A 21627-nucleotide genomic window follows, 5' to 3' on the forward strand; every position below is an offset into this window, starting at 1 on the left:
TCCGCCCCAAACAAACGCGATCTCTTTGCAAATCAAATTCCAGGGACCATCACCGTGAAGGAAGAGCCCCTGGCGCTGGAACTAATGAAATGGAGACACTTCGAATAAACAAGGTGTTTGTTTCTGGCACCTCTTCCTGCTTCGGTAGCCATCTTGCAAAATCTAAATTAGCTAGCAATCCCAAGAATTGATTTAGAAAACAATATTTTTCTGAAATGAATTAGGCGTTTACCCTCACAATTCAAGACACTGCAAAATGCTTTATTACTACCGCATGCTTTTCAAGAGCAACGATTTCTAAATAAGCTCCCGGTTGTTCCAACACCTATTTTCCATTTTCTTTATTAACGGTTTATAATCTCACTGTCATTTCCCCAGTGGATTACTTTCAGAACTTAAATCAGATCCAATGTTCCTAGCTATTATGGGTAATTCCCAACTGAGTCACTTAAAGTCCTCATCATATTAATCCTTAATAGCTTTGAAATCCCTATTGTTTTTTTCCCCTAAAAAAGAATTCTATACATCTTATTGCTTAAATGAGCTGCAATAAACAAAGTCACTATGATCTGCTTCTAACAGAATAACAGAGTTGGAAGGGACCCTTGAAGGTCTTCCAGTCTAACCCCTTGCTCAAGCAGGAAATCCTATATCATTTTAGACAAATGAATGTTCAATCTCTTCTTAAAAACTTCAAGTGTTGGAGCACCCACAACTTCTGGAGGCAAGTTGTTCCACTGATTAATTGTTCTTACTCTTAGAAAATATTTCCCTAATTCTAGATTGCCTCTCTCCTTCGAAGCAAAAAGGTGGAGGGAGGGAAGGAGTGGAGGGGAGTAGGAAGGGAACAGAATGAGTAAGAAGGTAGGAGAAGAAGATGGAGATAGGAGGGGAGTGCAATGGAATGAAGGAAAACAGACTAATGAACAAGATAAATATACTGTAGGTGCAAACAGGACACTGATTGTTGATTGATTAAACAAAAATGTATAAATATATGTTATTGATATTTTAAGGTATATGTCTTGACATAAAAATGCAAATTGTGGAGGAAAAAAATAAAAAAATGACAAAATAAAAAAATTGCTTCTCTCCTTGATTAGTTTCCATCAATTACTTCCTGTCCTATCTTTAGGTGCTTCGGAGAATAGGCTGACCACCTCTTCTTTGTGGCATCCCCTTAGATATTGGAACACTGCTATCATATCACCCCTAGTTTGTTTTATTAAATTAGACACAGCCTGCGATTGTTATTTGTAGGGTTTAGCCTTCAGTCCCCTAATCATCTTAATTGCTCTTCCCTGCACTCTTTCTAGAGTCTCAACATCTTTCGGTCAGGATGCTGGAGCAGCCAGGAGGAAAAGGAGGAGCCACCACCAGGGAGTTAAGCTGCCCCAAGGAGGGCTGGAGGAGGGGTAAGAGACATGTCGGGCCGGCTAGGAAGGCCCCACCAAGGGATAATGGGGTGGACTGCGCTGGCTTGTTCTCGGTGGTTGGCTTGGTGGGTGCGCTTCATCCTGCCCAGAGTTGGGGCGAAGCTGTCCTGTCTGCTGGTCCCCAAAGCCGAGCCCCGGGGACGCCGATGCCACTTCCTTCCGAGGACAGCAAGGAGCGTTGGCTTTCCAACAGAGGGAGGTGGCATTCTCCGCCCAACTTTATCTCCCTGTCTGGGGCTGCAGAACTGGGTTGTGGGTGGGGACGTCCTGCCATCCCAATGGGGACCAAGTGGGGGGGGGGAAGGGAGGAGAGTGGATCCTCGAAAGCTCAAGTGGAGCTGGTGCATGCACACCGGACTGCTGGTCTTTGCGCATGCACACACACCAGAAACCGGAAGAGCAGGTGACTGGCACTCATATGCATGCTGGAAACCATAAGATCATCTGCTCTTCCGGTTTCTGGTTCATGCGCACTCCCATTTCAGTACTCGGTGCTGGAAAGGTTTGCCAGCACTGATCTGTTGTATACTCCCTCTATAGTGGCTTCTCTGTTCTGAGAATTAAATGTAGGTAATAGATCACTTATAATTAACAAGACTTGAAATAAGCATAAATGTTGCTTTAAACTACTTTTGTGTTTGGCTTGCCTAAGTGAGACATCCATGGTTTTCTCATTCACATCTTTTAAATGATTTTCTATTATTTTTTTTCTGGCTTGGATGTATTTTCAATAAAATAAATAAGAATGCTCAAACATCTTGCCAATGCTTCCATTTTCCCATTGCATACGTGTGTGTTATGTACTTCTAGCTGAGTTGGTGTGCTTATGTTTTGTATACTTTCATCTTGTCAATAACCCCTCTCTTAATTACAGTACCATAATCCTTTGCACTTGTATAGAAAATAGCCTAGAGTTGCTTTGAAATGAGATGGATAAATTAAATTAAGTTAAGTTAAATTAATATTAACTCCAGATTAGTCAGAAGTATTTCTTCCAAGTCAATAATCAATTCCACTACATCTATAATTTCTGCGGCTTTCTAATTTATGAGGGTTTTTAAAAAAATCCAAATATAGACAGTCCTTGCTATGTGGCTGGTTCTTTTAATTTGATCCTAGGGTTGTTGTTTTTTTGTATGAAATACATAAGAAATTCTTTTTTGGATTAATTCATACAGATTGTGGAATGCACATTTTAAAGGCTTTTGATTGAATATACAGATATTTTTGCTTTATTAAAACTGTGTTCTTCAAAGATATTGAAGAGTGTCTAATTCTCTAAGATCAATCCAATTAGTCTGTCTCTGGAACACGCTGCAAATCAATCTTTCTGTCACAAATGTTCTAGAAATATCTCTTATGTTATTTTTTTTGGGGGGGGGGGGTTGTTGTTTCTTGCTTCCAAATGCAGAATTTACCAAACAGGTAAATTAATGTTGGTTAAAGCTATACGTAGCTTAATTCCAGTACAATGTACATTCCAAGATGAATAAAGTGAAGGGAATCTCTAAGAGTATGCCCGTGTTACATCAACACTCCGCAGTCTGCATTGGTTGCCGATCAATTTCCGGTCACAATTCAAAGTGTTGGTTATGACCTGGTTTAGGTTAGGTTTAGGTTTATTGGATTTATATGCCGCCCCTCTCCGCAAACTCGGGGCAGCTCACAACAATAATAAAAAACAGTACAGTGCACAATACCAAATCCAATGCCCACCCATCCAGTTCCAATTTAAATTAATAATCTCATAAAAAACAGTATATATAAAAAACAGGCACACAGTCAATCAATCAACAAAACAACATGGGCAAGGGGGAGGTGTTTTAGTTCCCCCATGCCTGACAGCAAAGGTGGGTCTTAAGGAGTTTACGAAAGGCAGGGAGGGTGGGGGCAATCCTAATCTCAGGGGGGAGCTGGTTCCAGAGGGTCGGGGCCCCCACAGAGAAGGCTCTTCCCCTGGGTCCCGCCAGATGACATTGTTTAGTCGACGGGACCCGGAGAAGGCCAACTCTGTGGGACCTAACCGGTCGCTGGGATTCGTGCGGCAGGAGGCGGTCCCGAAGATATTCTGGTCCGGTGCCATGAAGGGCTTTATAGGTCATAACCAACACTTTGAATTGTAACCGGAAACTGATCGGCAGCCAATGCAGACTGCGGAGTGTTGGAGTGATATGGGCATACTTGGAGAAGCCCATAATTGCTCTCGCAGCTGCATTCTGCACGATCTGAAGTTTCCGAACTTCAGATAGCCCACAAAGGTAGCCCCATGTAGAGAGTGTTACAGTAGTCGAGCCTCGAGGTGATGAGGGCATGAGTGACTGTGAGCAATGACTCCCGGTCCAAATAGGGCCGCAACTGGCGCACCAGGCGAACCTGGGCAAACGCCCCCCTCGCCACAGCTGAAAGGTGTTTTTCTAATGTGAGCTGTGGATCGAAGATGACGCCCAAGTTGCGGACCCTCTCTGAGGGGGTCAATAATTCCCCCCCAGGGTAATGGACGGACAGATAGAATTGTCCTTGGGAGGCAAAACCCACAGCCACTCCGTCTTGTCTGGGTTGAGTTTGAGTTTGTTGACACCCATCCAGGCCCCAACAGCCTCCAGGCACCGGCACATCACTTCCACTGCTTCGTTGACTGGACATGGGGTGGAGATGTACAACTGGGTATCATCGGCATATTGATGATACCTCACCCCATGCCCTTGGATGATCTCACCCAGCGGTTTCATGTAGATATTAAATAGCAGGGGGGAGAGGACCGACCGCTGAGGCACCCCACAAGGGAGAAACCTTGGGGTCGACCTCTGACCCCCCACTAACACTGACTGCGACCGACCGGAGAGGTAGGAGGAGAACCACTGAAGAACAGTGCCTCCCACTCCCAACCCCTCCAGCCGGCGCAGAAGGATACCATGGTCGATGGTATCGAAAGCCGCTGAGATGTCAAGGAGCACCAGGACAGAGGACAAGCCCCTGTCCCGGGCCCGCCAGAGATCATCCATCAACGCGACCAAAGCAGTTTCCGTGCTGTAGCCGGGCCTGAATCCAGACTGCTGAGGACCTAGATAATCGGCTTCATCCAAGGACCGCTGGAGTTGAAGTGCCACCACCTTCTCGACAACCTTCCCCATGAAGGGAAGGTTGGAGACTGGACGGTAGTTATTAAGCACGGCTGGGTCCAGGGAAGGCTTCTTGAGGAGGGGGCGCACAACCGCCTCCTTATAAAGTGGCGGAAAGGACCCCCTCCCCAAGGAGGCGTTGACAATCTCCTGGACCCAGCTCCGTGTCACCCCTCGACTGGCCGAAACCAGCCAAGAGGGACACGGATCCAGTAAACAGGTGGCGGAACTCACAGCTCCAATGGCCTTGTCCACTTCATCAGGTGTCACCAAGTCAAACTCCTCCCAGACAGATGGACAAAGACGTTTAGCCCCAGTCACCTCGACTGACTCATTGTCAGTCGACTCTGTTTCACAATTGGAGTCGAGGTCCGCTCGGATCCGGGCGATTTTATCAGCGAAAAACGTGTTAAAATCCTCGGCACTACTCTGCAAGGGCTCCCCAACTCCCCTCTGATTAAGAAGGGAGTGGGTTACCCTAAACAGAGCGGCCGGGCGGGATTCCGCTGATGCAATCAAGGCGGCATGATACGCGCATCTTGCCGCCTTGAGCGCAACTTTGTAAGTCTTAATATGAGCTCTTACAAGTGTTCGATCGGATTCGGACTTACTCTTCCTCCATCGCTTCTCCAGACGTCTCTTCTGGCGCTTCAACACCCGGAGCTCCTCGTTGAACCATGGAGCTCTACGGGGTCTAGTGCTGCGGAGAGGTCGCAACGGCGCAATCCGGTCAAGAGCCTCCCCTGCAGACTTGTTCCAGGCCTCAGCAAGAGACTCTGCCGAACTGTGGACAAGTGTATCTGGAATAACCCCAAGCGCCATCTGGAAGCCTTCTGGATCCATCAGGCGTCTGGGGCGGAACCTCCTAATTGGTTCCGCCTCCCTGCGGGGAAGGATTGGAGCCAGGAAGTTAAGCCGCAGTAGGAAATGATCTGACCACGACAAAGGCAGCGCTTCTAAGCCCCTTAATCTCAGATCATTACTCAGTTGCTCAGAGAGGAATATCATATCGGGTGCGTGCCCACCCTCGTGAGTCGGACCCTGAACTACTTGAGTCAGGTCCATGGCTGTCATGGTGGCCATGAACTCCTATGCCAGTCCAGAGGAACCACCGAGCGACGGCAGATTGAAGTCCCCCAGGACGATAAGTCCGGGGAACTCCACCGCCAGCCCGGCCACCTCCTCGAGCAGCACAGGCAGGGCTGTTGACACGCAGCTGGGAGGCAGGTACGTGAGTAACAAGCCCACCTGAACCCCTAAGTCCAACTTCACCAGGAGGGACTCGCAACCCGCAACCTCTGGAGCAATGAGCCTACGCAGGCCAAGACTCTCCCTGGCTATAATAGCCACTCCTCCCCCCCTTCCCTGGGGTCGAGGTTGGTGCCATACCCGAAACCCAGATGGGCAAATTTCAGAGAGAGGAACTCCTCCCTCTGGGCCCAGCCAGGTTTCGGTCACACAAGCCAGGTCGGCCTCCTCATCCAGGATCAGATCCCGGATGAGGAGAGCTTTATTTACCACTGACCTGGCATTGAGTAGCAACAACTTGAGCCCAGGGCCAGAATTACACTCATCACCAGTGCTTTGAGTTAAGCTCATGGAGCCTGAAGAAGGGATCGCTACTAAGCTGCAGACCTATAAAGCCCTTCATGGCATCGGACCAGAATATCTCCGAGACCGCCTTCTGCTGCACGAATCCCAGCGACCGATTAGGTCCTACAGAGTGGGCCTTCTCCGGGTCCCGTCAACTAAATAATATCAGTTGGCGGGCCCCAGGGGAAGAGCCTTCTCTGTGGCGGCCCCGACTCTCTGGAATCAACTCCCCCCAGAGATTAGAACTGCCCCCACCCTCCTTGCCTTTCGTAAACTCCTCAAAACCCACCTTTGCCGTCAGGCATGGGGGAACTGAGATATCTCCCCCGGGCCTATACAGTTTATGTATGGTATGTTTGTACGTATGTCTGCTTAATAATGGGGTTTTTAAAATATTTTAAATTGTAAATTATTAGATTTGTTATGAACTGTTTTATTCTGTTGTGAGCCGCCCCGAGTCTACGGAGAGGGGCAGCATACAAATCTAATAAATAAACAAACAAACAAATAATAATTCCCCCAACAAGATGATTTAAATCCATCATTACAGTTCACTTGTAATCGGGGATCCTGTTATCCCATGCTTACCCAAATTACAGATGACAATAAACACTAGCTTTGCACTGATTTAAGACTTAAGATTTAAAAAGGTGCTTTTTCAAGAGGTAACTGATCTTTTTTTGTTTTTCCTTGAAAACCTTTCGATTCTCATCCCAGAAACTGCTTCAGCTCTGACTGTCAGAACTGAAGAAGCTTCTGGGATGAGAAGCGACGTGTCTTGAAGGAAAAGCAAAGGAAGTCCAGTTCCCTCTAGAAAAAAGCACTTCGGGGGGCAACCATGACCTGGATGACTGAGAATCTCCATAGATATTTACTGGATCAAGAGCAGAGACACGCAATCTGCATGCAAAACGTATCACTTATTTTTCACTTACTGATAAATTAATAACTGAGCCCAAACCACAATCAATAAAAAGTTCTCTCTAGTGATGGGTCAGCATAATTTCTTTTGGATGAAGCTCCAAATAGACACAACTGCAAAGGACTTCCAACTAATTCATGCCTACTTTACCATTTTACTGGCAGACCAATTATGTAAGGAACCCAGACTACTGCAAAGGCAGCAGATAAGCAGAGTCTACATTATCCTAATCAATAAACTACCTCTGTTGTATTTTTTTTTTAATCCCTCAGCCCTCAGCCCACCAAATCAATTTTGCTGACTGGATGGCTGGTCCCTTGAGCTTTGAAAACAGCATCACTGAGAAGTTTTCTGTGGATCTTTCTCCCTTCGCAAATGGGTTGAAAATGCCCCCAACCCCAGAAGCAACTGCTTAAGCATTAAAAGGAGAGCCACAAATTCAGATTGAAGACCTTATTAGTTTATCCTGTATGGCCAAGTAAAAACAGGCCACAAACAGGGCTTGAAAGCAAACACATTTTTCTCAACGTTGTTCTTGAAGAAAAGTCTTGAGAAATGGGCGATCATGTAGGTCACGGGTGTCAAACTCAAGTCGTCCCGTGACATATCGCAACTTCTTCACCCTTCACTAAGTGAGTGTGGCCAGTGTATAACACATTTGACCCACAGACCACGAGTTTGACACCCCTGATATAGGTAGTCCTCTACTTATGACCAGCTGAAGTTAAGACGGACACTCCAAAAAGTACCTGGTCTTGAAACTCTGATGTTGCACCCTTCCCCAACGTAATCATATAGACTGCATCTTAAGTGCTTGGCAACCATCCCACATTTACAAAAGACAGCCAATAGTGCAAAATGAGTATTGTGGTTAGCTCTGGCCCAGCTCCTGCCCCAAGGAATGTGCAGGTGGATGTGGGGGAGACATCCACATGCCGCAGGCCTGTTTTGCTCCCAGTAGAATCTGTCTCCTCTGACCAAGGAAGCGTGAGTGACAGGGAAGAGGGGAGTTTGGCAGGCAGCCCAGGAGGAGATCAATCATCTGTATCATCCCTGGATTCTGAACCAGAATTAATGACACATCCACGCATGCGTAGAGTGATGCATAGGAGACAACAACTGAAGGATTATTACAAGAGAAAATGAGGCCACCTGTGGTTGGGTGGGGCTGCTGTAATTAGTGCTACAGATAAAAGTGCAGCATGGTGTTTTAGCCTCATGGCAGTTTATCTAATTCATTGTTTCGTAACGATTGTGGTTTTTGCTGTCCAGGATTGTGTGTGCGGACTCTCTGGACTTTAGAATTGGACTCAATTTCCCAGTTATTGGGTGAGCAATTGGATTGCATTTAACCTGTGCCTTGTGTGTACCAGAAAATCCCTTTGACATTTAACAAGGGAGCTGTTTCTGTTTTTCTGTTTATAAAAACTTTTGGGTTTTCCTTTTATCGTGTGGTGTGTGTTTTCCTGGACCAATTACCCTGTAATTACAGGCAGTTGAGACACGCTGGCAGAACAATGAGTTTGCTTAATGACTATGGTATTCGCTTAACGGCCACCATAAAAAAAGGTTGTTAAAATCCAGTCCAGTTACATTGAGACCTGCTTTGCAACCATCTCAAATTACAACCAATATTGAGTTGCTACTGGTACGGATAAGAATGGCGCACCGGTAGCGAAAATTGAGCTGCGCACAGAGCTTTGCTTCTGCTGCAGGTGCATCCAAGTGAGATTTTGTTTCTGTGCATGCGTGGAAGCAAAAAAATAGCTCAAATCTCACCCGCATGTCCCCTTGCGAGATTTTGCTTTCTGAGCATGCATAGAAGCAAAAACTCACTGGGGCGCATGTGCGCCTGCAGAAGAAGCAAAGCTGCACACTCAGAGCACTGGTAGCAGAGACATTGGGAATCCGCCCATGCTTACAACCATAACTGGCAAGCTCAATTATAGTTGCAACTCAAGGACCACCCGCATAAATTTGATTAACAAATACATTCGGAAATATGGTGCCCCTAATTATGGAGACATTATATTTTTAGCATGGCAGGCCTTCCACAAAGACAAGCTTTTCTCTTATTGGGACACTGTGATCAACTCAAGGTTCAAACACACATTTTTTCTAGATACAGCCTTGAACTTATAACCACAACTAAGCACAAAATTTCTGTCGCCAAGCAAGACATTTGTTAAGCAAACTTTGGCCCATTTTATGACCTTTCTTGCCGCTGTTGTTCACTGAATCATGACAGTTGTTACTACGGTTGTTAATCAAACTATCTTCCCCTTGTCAGGTGATCATTCCAAGGCCCTGGGATACTGCAACCGTAACAAATGCATGCCACGTCCTAATTTTGATTGTTTGATCAGGGAGGACGCTATGTAAAATGGTCATCGGTCACTTTTTTCCCAGCGCCGTTGTCATTCAAGCGGTCACTAAATGAACTGTGGTCAGTTGAGGATGATCTGCCCCATCTGAGTGATAACATTTCTATTTCAAGCAAATATTTGGTTTGTTTTCTTGCCTACTTATGGGAGCTGAATTCACCCTCCCTTTCACTGTGATGGTGAACCTATCGCAAGTGTGCCACACGTGGTGTGTGGAGATCTGCCGGCATCCAAGCCATTGGACGAGCTTCGCTCCTGTGCATATGTGTGCGCTGGTGAGCTGATTTTTGGGCCGCACAGAGGTTCTAGGAGGTCGGTTTTTGGGGCCTCTGGAGGGCTGGGGGAGGCCCTTTTCACCTTCTCAGACTCCAAAAAAGCTCTGGAGCTTGCGGAGGACAAAAAACGGGCCTACCGGACCCACCGGAAGTCAGTATATGGGGGATTGGGGGGCTCATGTCCTCATGCACAGGGATGGAGCAGTGTCGGATGTTATGTCTGCCCGGCAATTGAGTACCGTGTTTATTGGTTACCCTGTCACTAAGGGAAGTTATTATGTTTTGCGGGAGAATTGCTGAATGCCTATTGGTTAGCTGTGTGTGCCCCGGGGGTATAAATATCCTGTCAAGTTGTGGGCCTCTAGTTCTGTTCTATGTGGTGTATTTGTTTGCTCGTTAATAAAGTAAGTTCCGCACTGACCGGCTTCCGACTTATTATCGGAGGGTCACATGCACAGGGAGGCAGTGTGTGTGTGGGGCATTGAATTATGGGTGTGGCACACACACACACACATGCGCGATAGCATGCACGCATGGACTTTCGGCACCCAATGGAAAAAAGGTTCACATCACTGAATTAGGATTTTCAATGGCTGTTATGCTAATGGCGTAAAGGTAACCTGCAACATTAACATCCACTGAGACACCGATGTGGTCATCTTGTTAACCACACAAGGGAGAATTAATGTGTCTATACCAGCATCTGAGCTACGCATGCTGCACAGATAGATGCTTACCTAATGTAAAAGCTTTGGATGGTCTGATTTTTACATTTTTAATGCCAGCTTCATCACTGTCATGACAGGGTGAAAAAAGAAAGGGGGAAGCAGGGCCGAGTTATTCTCAAATATATATATTTAAACCAGCGGCTACAGCAGAACAATGGAGGGAGCAACGGTTACCATGGTAACCACTCTAGTCGGAGGCAATGATACCGCATCATTATTCAACAACAACCAAAATGCTAATTTTGGCACCTGAAATTTGTGTGCTTGCTGATCTGCGTTTCTGATTGCTATTCAGTTATATCTGAACAGACACGTCATTAATAGCTTGCTCAATTCTGAAGTTCGAAGGAGCAGCACGAATGCTGCGCCCAGCAACGGATATATTTTCAGGCCCCTTGGAACATCCTAAAACCTTCCCTGCTGTTTTGCGCAGCTCCAATAATATATCCTTTTTGGGCTGCAGTGCTTAGATTTTTTCCAAGACTCCTGGGTTTTTCTGGAGCATCCTGCATTGAAGATGATGGGGGGGGGGCTAGGCAGAGTGGGACTGACTATAAAAGACAGATCCGACACAGATGGGAGTCTCAAGTAAGCCACTAGGCTGTGCATCTTCGAACCTGATTGGAAAGTAAATCATGTATTTCCTAGTCATGTTCTTTCCCCCATTAAAAAGTAGGTTCCTGCAATGATATAATTGCATCTGCTGACCACTTTGGGGAAATCCAACAGAAAATCCTTAGAATAGGGGTGTCAAACTGTGGGCCATATCTGGCCTACAGGATGCTTAGATGTGGATAATGGGGCTGCCATGGAAACAGTGAAGGACCAGCCCGCATTGCCTTTGTCCGTGAAAAACAGCTTGGGATGGCTGCATACAGCTCTCCCGAGTTCAGTTTTCGCTGGCAGACGGTTGCAGGAGGCCGTCACAAATGAAAATAGGACTCAGGAGCCCGTTTTCTTTGGCAGAGCACTCAGGTCACCACAAGTACCCCTGACATGAGTGACGTCAAACAGGGCACCCCGACCCCCGAGGTCAAACAAAACCCTGATGCGGCCCTCAATGAAATCCAGTTTAACACTCTTGCCTTAGAAACAACGTAAACATGCATGTGTGTAACCAAATATTTTTTTTAAGCCAAAACATGAATCACAGGCAGCCCTCAACTTACAATTGGTCACTTAGCCAATATTCTAAGTTACGATAGACTTCCCTTGGGTTACTTAAGACCCAAATTCAGGATTTCGGGTACCGTTTCCCCCAAAATAAGGCAGCATCTTATATTAATTTTGGCTCCCAAAGATGTGATATGTCTTATTTTCAGGGGATGTCTTATTTTTTTTTCCGATGAAGAAGAATTTATATTTATTGCTGAACAGAAAAAATGAACATTTATTATATACAAACCAGCATAACCAGACAAACTGTGAATCCTATCAAGAATTTCTTACTACTACCGTACCATTATTTCCATGTACAAAAATTATACTTTCTTCAAATATATGTTATATATGCTCTGTTCAGGAATGCTGTGAAATGAAACGTCTCCTATGTCTTATTTTCGGGGAATGCCTTATATTAGGCAATTCAAAGAAACCTCTCCTATGTGTTACTTTCAGGGGTGATTTATTTTCGGGGAAACAGGGTACCCTCCCCACATTGATGTAACCAAACTTTGAGTGCTCAAACACTGGGTCAATTATACTGTCCTCCAGTCACATGACGGTATTTTACAAGTTTTGCCTAAAACTGGCATTTACCACAGGATTTTTGATAAAACTAGTTCATAGCAAACACTATGTTCACTTAACAACTGCTGCAAAAATTATTATAAAATTGCATTGGTCGTATGGTGACTTGACATACGACCGTCATGAGTTACAACCTTGATGGATAAGTACCATTATGGTGGTAACTTAAGGAATACCTGTCTTCTATACTTCAGGCTCTCAAAAAAGAAAAATACAGTGTTCCCTCGATTTTCGCGGGGGATGCATTCCGAGACCGCCCGCGAAAGTCGAATTTCCGCAAAATAGAGATGCGGAAGTAAATACATTTTTGGCTATGGACAGTATCACAAGCCATCCCTTAACACTTTAAACCCCTAAATTACCATTTCCCATTCCCTTAACAATCATTTACTCACCATTATTACTGGTACTCACCATTGAATAAAACACTTAGTGATCCTGATATTTATAAACATAATTATTTATTAACAATAATTATTATTTTTTTGTTATTTATTTGCAAAAATTATTAGTTTGGCAATGACGTATGACATCATCGGGCGGGAAAAACTGTGGTATAGAAAAAAAATCACGAAGTATTTTTTAATTAATATTTTTTGAAAAACCGTGGTATTTGAAGTTTGAACCCGTGAAAATCGAGGAAACACTGTATACGGAATTCAAAACTGCCTTCCTGGGGGTTTTTCCTATACATTTTGGGAAACAGAGCCTATTGTAGGAACTGTAAGAAGACATGCCAGCCTGTGAGGAAAATACGTTGACTACTTTTCTAATCTCATGAGCTAGCTTGAGAATTGTATGTAGGAAGGCATCGAGCCGGGTGCTTTAATCACTACACTGAATTAACTCTCCGCCTCACATCATCCTTGTCTTAATGAGTTAATTTTCTGCTGTTATTATCAAGGGGTTAAAAACCACCATCCAGGAAATGTTATCATCAAAGGCTCTCATGGAAGCAAAATGATTATCGGCACTTCCATTATGGTTCACCTGTCTAATATATTCTCGTTCCAAAATGAAAATAGGTATGAGGATTGAGAGAAAATGAAATACTAAACAAAGCAAGATAGGAATAAGAAACAATATGCAAAACAAGACTTAAAATGTTATTTTCTGTTTTGTAACGGTCTCGAAAGGAGAGTTTAGTTACTTTTTGTCTACTCCGCTATTTCCAAATATTATAATGAAAACTTACATGGGAACATTTCTCCAGCACTTCCTCTTTGAATTGTAAAAACTTCGCTTGGGTTGCAGGCTGGTTGAGTGCAAATGATAGAAAGTGTGTGAAGGGCTGTTTTTTCCGAAAGCTTTCAACAAGAACATCGATTCGTGTCCGTGCTGAAATAACACCATTCCGATGTTGTCCTGTGATCACTGAAAGCAAGCGAAATAATAGGACACTATAGATGCTAATGTGCTTCAATTTCCCTCCAGAAATCTAAGAACAGCAGGCAGCTAGAAAATACTTGCTGTACTCATAACCCAATTAGCAAAATGGCTGTTAATTTGACAAAGGACAACATAGGCATGGAGCGAAGAGTTTTTTCTCCAGGAAAGAGTAAGTCATCGTTAAGAGGAGAAAATGTTACTTTTTGAGCTTCATAGAAACAGAAACATAGAAGACTGATGGCAGAAAAAGACCTCATGGTCCATCTAGTCTGCCCTTATACTATTTCCTGTATTTTATCTTACAATGGATATATGTTTATCCCAGGCATGTTTAAATTCAGTTACTGTGGATTTACCAACCACGTCTGCAGGAAGTTTGTTCCAAGGATCTACTACTCTTTCAGTGAAATAATATTTTCTCACGTTGCTTTTGATCTTTCCCCCAACTAACTTCAGATTGTGTCCCCTTGTTCTTGTGTTCACTTTCCTATTAAAAACACTTCCCTCCTGCACCTTATTTAACCCTTTAACATATTTAAATGTTTCGATCATATCCCCCCTTTTCCTTCTGTCCTCTAGACTATACAGATTGAGTTCATTAAGTCTTTCCTGATACATTTTATGCTTGAGACCTTCCACCATTCTTGTAGACTGTCTTTGGACCCGTTCAATTTTGTCAATATCTTTTCATATTCCAACTTTATTTGATCTATATCCTGTGTTTCCTACAAGAGATTTAAGAGGGTGTGTACATCGCTCCTGACCCTTTCCTGGTATGTTATGATTACCGAGTCTGCGGAGAGGGGCGGCATACAAATCTAATAAATAAATAAATGATTACATTGCTTTAGATGCGCACACAAAAAAAGTTTATTTTCTTGAAATCCCTTCCTCTCTGTTCTGTGCACAGCCCTCGGAGTGAACCCACCGACTCAAAATCCCTTATTTTATGGTAAAATCAAACTGTTTATTGAGAAAAGCACACATAACGAAAAAATACTCTTCGGAGCTAAACATAAACAATGTCCGAGAAAGGTGCCAAACTTGGCCTAATCCTTAGATAACGTCCATTTATCATTTAAGCCACTGTTTTTCAACCAGTGTGCCGCGGCACACTAGTGTGCCGTGAGACATGGTCAGGTGTGCCGTGAAGCTCAGAGAGAGAAAGAAAACGAGAGAGAGAGAAAGAAAGCAAGAGAGAGAAAGAGAGAAAGCAAGAGACAAAAAGAAAACAAGAGAGAAAAAGAGAGAGAGAGAAAGAAAGAGAGAAAGAAAGAGAGAGAGAAAGCAAGAGAGAGAAAGAAAGAAAGAAAGAGAGAGAGAGAAAGAAAACGAGAGAGAAAGAAAGCAAGGGAGAGAGCAAGAGATAAAGAGAAAGAAAGAGAGGGAGGGAAGGAAGGTGGGAGAGAAAGACAGAGGGAGGTAGGGAGGGAGGGAGAAAGAGAGCAAAAAAGAAGAAGGAAGGAAGAGAGAAAGAAAGAAAGACGGATGGAGAGAAAAAAAGAAGGGAGAGAAAGAAGGGGGGAGAGAAATAGAGCAAAAGGGAGGAAGAGAGAAAAAATTTTTGTCCAAACTTTTTTTAGCCCCCCCCCCCCCCCCTCAATGTGCCCCAGGGTTTTGTAAATGTAAAAAATGTGCCGTGGCTCAAAAAAGGTTGAAAATCACTGATTTAAGCATATGAATTTTCTCACCGAAGTCCCAGGCAAAAATCATCCAGCAGAGAATGTCTTTTAAACCCCAGTCTAACATCTCTTCCATTGAACGTCGTTGAAACTCCACACCAAATTACCCAAAATCCTTTGCCTTTATGATGCCTGGAAGTGACATCATACCCCAAAGAGGTTCAGGCTGTAAATTGATATATTTTACTATGCAACTCCTCCCACCTTCTCAACAATCTCCTATAACAAGGGTCTATCAACTGACTTTCTACTCTAATGTCTTCCGCATCCTCCGACTGGGACCACTCCCCTATTGTTATATCAGCCCCCTCTAGTGGTTGCTCAGGTTCACTCAGGTCACTTTCTCCCTCACTCTCACTCTCTGCATCCGCTGGCAACCCCCTTGGCCCAGGGTATCCAGAGGGGCCTGGCTCATCCTCCTCAGAATCTAACCTGATCTGAGGTGGACAAGGAACACTCACAACATTCTCCAATCCCTCTGCTCTGCAGGGATGTGTGTGGAATATAAGGTCAGGCAGAAGAAAGATTACCTACAGCTTGCCTTTCTTCTCCCACTCTCTTGCAAAGTGGAGAGATTGGAGAGAAAGAGATTTCAAGAGAATACTGTAAACAGTAAGCCCACAGTTTCCAGGCCTGGGCTGCCAATGTGAACACATTGCTTTTGATGTCTATAAGAGCAAACTCTTTGGAAACCCCTTCCTCCCAATCTCTCTGCTTTGAGAGAAAACAATAAGGAAAAAACCAGAGGACAATACCTATTTACTGTAATAGAGATCACATGACTGCCAGGCACTGTGAAAGTTGTAAATCAGCGGTAAAACCTTTAAAAAAAAAATTAGAATTGTCTATAACTTTGAATGATTGCTAAATGAATGGTTGGTACGTGAGGACTGTTTTGGGTGGAATGTTATTTATTTATTTGTTTGTTTGTTTGTTTATTTATTGGATTTGTATGCCGCCCCTCTCCGTGGACTTGTTGTGGCTAACAACAGTGATAAGAACAATATGTAGCAATCCAATAATAAAACAACTAAAAAACCCTTATTATAAAAACCGGACATACATACTGACATACCAGGCATAAACTGTAGAGGCCCACCGGGAAAGAATATCTCAGTTCCCCCATGCCTGACGGCAGAGGTGGGTTTTAAGGAGCTTACGAAAGGCAAGGAGGGTGGGGGCAATTCTGATCTCTGGGGGGAGTTGGTTCCAGAGGGCCGGGGTCGCCACAGAGAAGGCTCTTCCCCTGGGTCCCGCCAAACGACATTGCTTAGTTGACAGGACCCGGAGAAGGCCCACTCTGGGGGACCTAATCGGTCGCTGGGATTCGTGCGGCAGAAGGCGGTCCCGGAGATAATCTGGTCCGGTGCCATGAAGGGCTTTATAGGTCATAACCAACACTTTGAATTGTGACCGGAAACTGATGGGCAACCAATGCAGACTGCGGAGTGTTGGTGTGACATGGGCATTTTTGGGGAAGTCCATGATTGCTCTCGCAGCTGCATTCTTAAATCGGAGATTATGATGATATTATTATTATTATTATTATTATTATTATTATTATTATTATTATTATTATTATTATTATTGGTAACTACAGTAGACTGGAGGAAGTAAAAAGAAGTAAAAAAAGGGATAATAATTACTGCAAGTAAACTAAAGATTTTGGGAACTGGAGAATGCACACTGGATAACAGCTGTTGCATTGTCATTGATTACGGTACAGTTCCTTTTTCTATGAAATGAAAGACTGCCTCTGTTTATGGAAAGTCTTTGTTTCTCATGGAATGGAAAACAAATTCTCTTTCTTTTAATTTCCCTTTTGTTTGTCATCTCGTATATGGTAATATAAAATATTATTTTCACACAGTACCAGGACATATTCTTTCTTAGTTTTATATGACCTGCGTATGAAAACATAAAAGCCTATCCATTTTTTTGCAAGCTCAAAATCTTACCAATTTCTCCTTCTACCCCTGGCTTGGGAATGCTGATGGAGGTTCGTGTTTCTGTCTCCAGTTTTTTCCTGGTTTCTCCTTTCTTTCCTATAATATATCTGTAAAAACAACAACATTGAGTTGGATTAGGAAGAAAAGCGAGCTAAGTTTAAAAAGCTTAATTAGTATGAAATGATTTTCTGTGTCACAAAAATAACTGTCCACTTTGTTATGGAATGAAAGAGCTTAATAGGCACAATAGTTCTCACAACATTCAAATACTTGGGACACAAAATGTAGCTTGTGACAGGCACTCATCGTGTTAAATTCAAACTTTATGAATTATTTTATTCCACATTTGCACAGTGCACACTGCCAGATAGGACAGCGCTCCAGAAAGCTATCATCAATGCCCAGAGGATCATTGGTTACCCACTCCCCTCTTTGGAAGAGCTTTATAGTTCCACTACCTTTAAAAAGTTCAAAACATTCTTAAAGATCCCTTTTCTTGAACTACAGTGTTCCCTCGCTTTTTGCGGGTTCGAACTTCGCGGAAAGTCTATACCACGGTTTTTCAAAAATATTAATTAAAAAAATACTTTGCAGGTTTTTTCCCTATACCATGCTTTTTCCCACCCGATGACGTCATATGTCATCGCTAAACTTTCGTCTGCCTTTAATAAATATTTTTAATAAACTTTAATAAATAAACATGGTGAGTAATAATCTGAATGGTTGCTAAGGGAATGGAAAATTGCAATTTAGGGGTTTAAAGTGTTAAGGGAAGGCTTGTGATACTGTTCATAGCCAAAAATAGTGTATTTACTTGCGCATCTCTACTTCGCGGAAATTCAACTTTCGCCGGCGGTCTTGGAACGCATCCCCCGCGAAAAGCGAGGGAACACTGTATTACCATCTGGTAGTGGTACAGGACAATAAAAACAAGGACAAATAGGTTGAAAAACAGCTTCTGTACCAGAGCAGTAACTATATTGAATGCTACCGTATAGTGCAATGCTTTTAAAATAGTGTGGCGAGCCACCCTGGGGGGACACGGAGCAATTTATTTATTTTATTTATTTATTTATTGGATTTGTATGCCGACCCTCTCCGTAGACTCGGGACGGCTAACAACAGTAATAAAAACAGCATATAAACAATCCAATATTAAAACAGTTAAAAACCCATTAATATAAAAACCAAACATACATACAGATATACCATGCATAAAATTGTAAAGGCCTAGAGGGAAAGAGTATCTCAGTTCCCCCATGCCTGGCGACAGAGGTGGGTTTTAAGAAGCTTACGAAAGGCAAGGAGGGTGGGGGCAATTCTAATCTCTGGGGGCAGTTGGTTCCAGAGGGCCGGGGCGGCCACAGAGAAGGCTCTTCACTTGGGTCCTGCCAAGCGACATTTTTTAGTTGACGGGACCCGGAGAAGACCCACTCTGTGGGACCTAACTGGTCGCTGGGATTCATGCCGCAGAAGGCGGTCCCTGAGATAATAAATTAAAGCGTCACTTAAACAAATTACACCCCAATTATGCTGATAAGCCACTTGAATTTTTTTAGTGAAAATGTGCTGAATATTGCAAACAATTGTCCCAGCGGAGAGTTTGGGAGGCACAAAATGTTTATTTTTTCCTGGGGGGGAAGAGAGCATAACAGAAAATAATTTAGAAGCACTGGTACAGTATAATATTAATGCAATAAGAGGGTTTTCAATTCAATTGTATAGAATGTGAAGGATGTGTGTTTTTATTTTTTATGTATAATGTACACTGAAGATGACACTTAATTTTGTTGTATGAGGTGCAATGACAATAAATTAAACTAAACTAAACTAAAAATGTATTAATTGGTAGATGAAGCATAAGTTTTTCCCCCTTCCACCAATTAGAGGAAAAAGAAGTAAAGCCAGGGAATGCTATAATTGATTATGTGCTGGTTGTAAAATTGATAGGCTTCATAAATTTAAGCAATGTGAATTTAGTGGTTTGGCATATTGGCAGTAGCTTCAGAAAAAGCAACAGAGAAATCAAACCAACAAATATAGAGCAATATGAGAAATGTAGTCTTGGATGGGCCTGAGGTCTTGCAAAGGGCCAGTGTGTCAGGGTTCCAAATAGCATCCAAAATTAAATCAGAGTCCCAGGCACAGATTTCCTCAAAGTTTCAATTTATTAACAGAGCTGTGTTGGCACATCTGTGAAAAACCCAACTCTAAAGCTACAAGGGTTTCTTCACCCAGTTTAAAGTTCATTCCCTTGCTCCCACACCCACAGGTTCATCACGTTGACCAACACGATCAACTACTCCCATCAGCTTCGGGGCAGGTACTGAACGCTGTGGCGGTACTCCATCAAATAACAGAAGTTCCAATATTGTAACTTGATTAGAAATAAGCAAGCTTGCTAGCACATGATACTTGATCACTCACCCATAGCCTCCCAAACATCATCATTACATGTAAACCAGGGTTTGCACAACAATTAGCACATTTGAAAAAAAAACAAACCAGGAAAGAGGCATTTGTGATTGGTTTAGCCACTCCATATGGGCAGAAAAAGTAGCACAGAACAGCATGCTGGTTGTTTCTGGATAACCAAGAATTTGGCTTTACTGTGACATGCAAGGCTCTCAACAGAACTCGCTTAAGAGATAAGTATAGAACTGGAGCAGGGGGGTCAAACTCAGGGCCCGTGGGCCGCATCTGACCCACGGGGTGCTTAGATCTGGCCCCTGGGGCCAGTCTGGAAAACAGCAAAGGACCGGCCAGTGGTGCTTCGGCCAGCGAAAATGGAGTTCTGGGGGAAGGGCATGCAGAAGGAGAAATGTGTCCCCTTTTGCATTTGAGCATGCAAGAAAGGACAAGGAAGAAGAAAGGATTAAAGAAAAAGAAAGAAAAGGGGGAAGAAAGAACAATGAATAGGGAAGGAGGGAGGGAGGGAAGGGAGGGAGGGAGGGAGGGAGGGAGGAAGGAAGGAAGGAACGAAGGAACGAAGGAAGGAAGGAAATGAGAGTGAGGAAAGGTCAGTCCTGCTAGCACTTGGCCATCACAGGTGCCCCCACATTTATTTTATTTATTTATTTATTCAATTTTTATGCCGCCCTTCTCCTTGGACTCAGGGCGGCTTACAACATGTTAGCAATAGCACTTTTTAACAGAGCTAGGCTATTGCCCCCACAATCCGGGTCCTCATTTTACCCACCTCGGAAGGATGGAAGGCTGAGTCAACCTTGAGCCAGTGATGAGATTTGAACCGCTGACCTTCAGATCTACAGTCAGCTTCAGTGGCTTGCAGTATAGCACTCTACCTGCTGCGCCACCCCGGCTCATGAGTCCCATGTCATGCCCACCATGACCATGCCGCCACCAGCCCTCCAAGGTCAAACACAACCCTGATGCAGCCCTCAATGAAATGGAGCGTGACACCCCAGACCTGGAATCATTCAGAACATTCTGTATGGAACATTTAGAACTGAAATGGCCCATTCACAGCTGAAAATGGGCTATTCCAACACATAACAAGTCTTCTGAAGCATTCCAATAATACGAGCAGTTCATTCCAGGCTTGCAACATTTCCCACATACCTACATAAGCAACAGCACTAGCAATAACATTAGAACTTATATAACACTCCATAGTGTTTTACAGCTTTCTCGGAGCGCTTTACAATGTCAGCATCTTGTCCCAACAATCTGGGTCCTCCTTTTACTGACCTCAGAAAGATGGAAGGCTAAGTAATCCTTGAGCCGGTCAGAATCAAACTCCTGGCAGTGAGCAATGAGTTAGCCTGTAATACTGCATTCTACCCACTGCGTGACCAGGGCTCTAGGAGACTGAATTGTTAGCCTTTATTATCTTTGCATAGATAAAGGGATTTATGTCAACATTAGAGCAGGGGATACCCATCCGCATATGCAGTTTTTATGATTATATTTCCTCAAACTCACTTATATAGTGGACTAGGAATGTCCATAGCACATCGGTATCCTCTTTCTGTCTCTTCTACTGCAAACGCGTCACAGGGTTCGTCTGAGACATCTCCAAGACCTATAAAACATGAGCCAATAATAAGCCATTTACCAAGATGGTCCAGCCATCTCATTTTTCAGATAATTAAAGGGGGGGGGGGGGAAACCCAGTTAAGAGGAAGGGATATACAGTGATACCTCATCTTACAAACGCCTCGTCATACAAACTTTTCGAGATACAAACCCGGGGTTTAAGATTTTTTTGCCTCTTCTTACAAACTATTTTCACCTTGCAAACCCACCGCCGCCACTGGGATGCCCAGCCTCCGGACTTCCGTTGCCAGCGAAGCACCCGTTTTTGCGCTGCTGGGATTCCCCTGAGGCTCCTCTCCATGGGAAACCCCACCTCCAGACTTCTGTTGCCAGCGAAGCACT

General features: G+C 43.8%; 1 protein-coding gene across 1 annotated transcript in view; it reads right to left on the minus strand.

The window, feature by feature from the left end:
- ASCC1 (activating signal cointegrator 1 complex subunit 1) overlaps window positions 1-21627 on the minus strand; it is a 142297-nt gene that overhangs the window by 110420 nt on the left and 10250 nt on the right. Inside the window, exons 3-5 of the mRNA XM_070752233.1 lie at window positions 21172-21271; window positions 17236-17333; window positions 13402-13580 (exon numbers count right to left, since the gene is read on the minus strand). Coding sequence (XP_070608334.1) covers window positions 13402-13580; window positions 17236-17333; window positions 21172-21271 — 377 coding nt within the window. The remainder of the gene's footprint in view (window positions 1-13401; window positions 13581-17235; window positions 17334-21171; window positions 21272-21627) is intronic.

The sequence above is a fragment of the Erythrolamprus reginae genome, chromosome 5, assembly GCF_031021105.1.
Source record: "Erythrolamprus reginae isolate rEryReg1 chromosome 5, rEryReg1.hap1, whole genome shotgun sequence".
Taxonomy (NCBI): domain Eukaryota; kingdom Metazoa; phylum Chordata; class Lepidosauria; order Squamata; family Dipsadidae; genus Erythrolamprus; species Erythrolamprus reginae.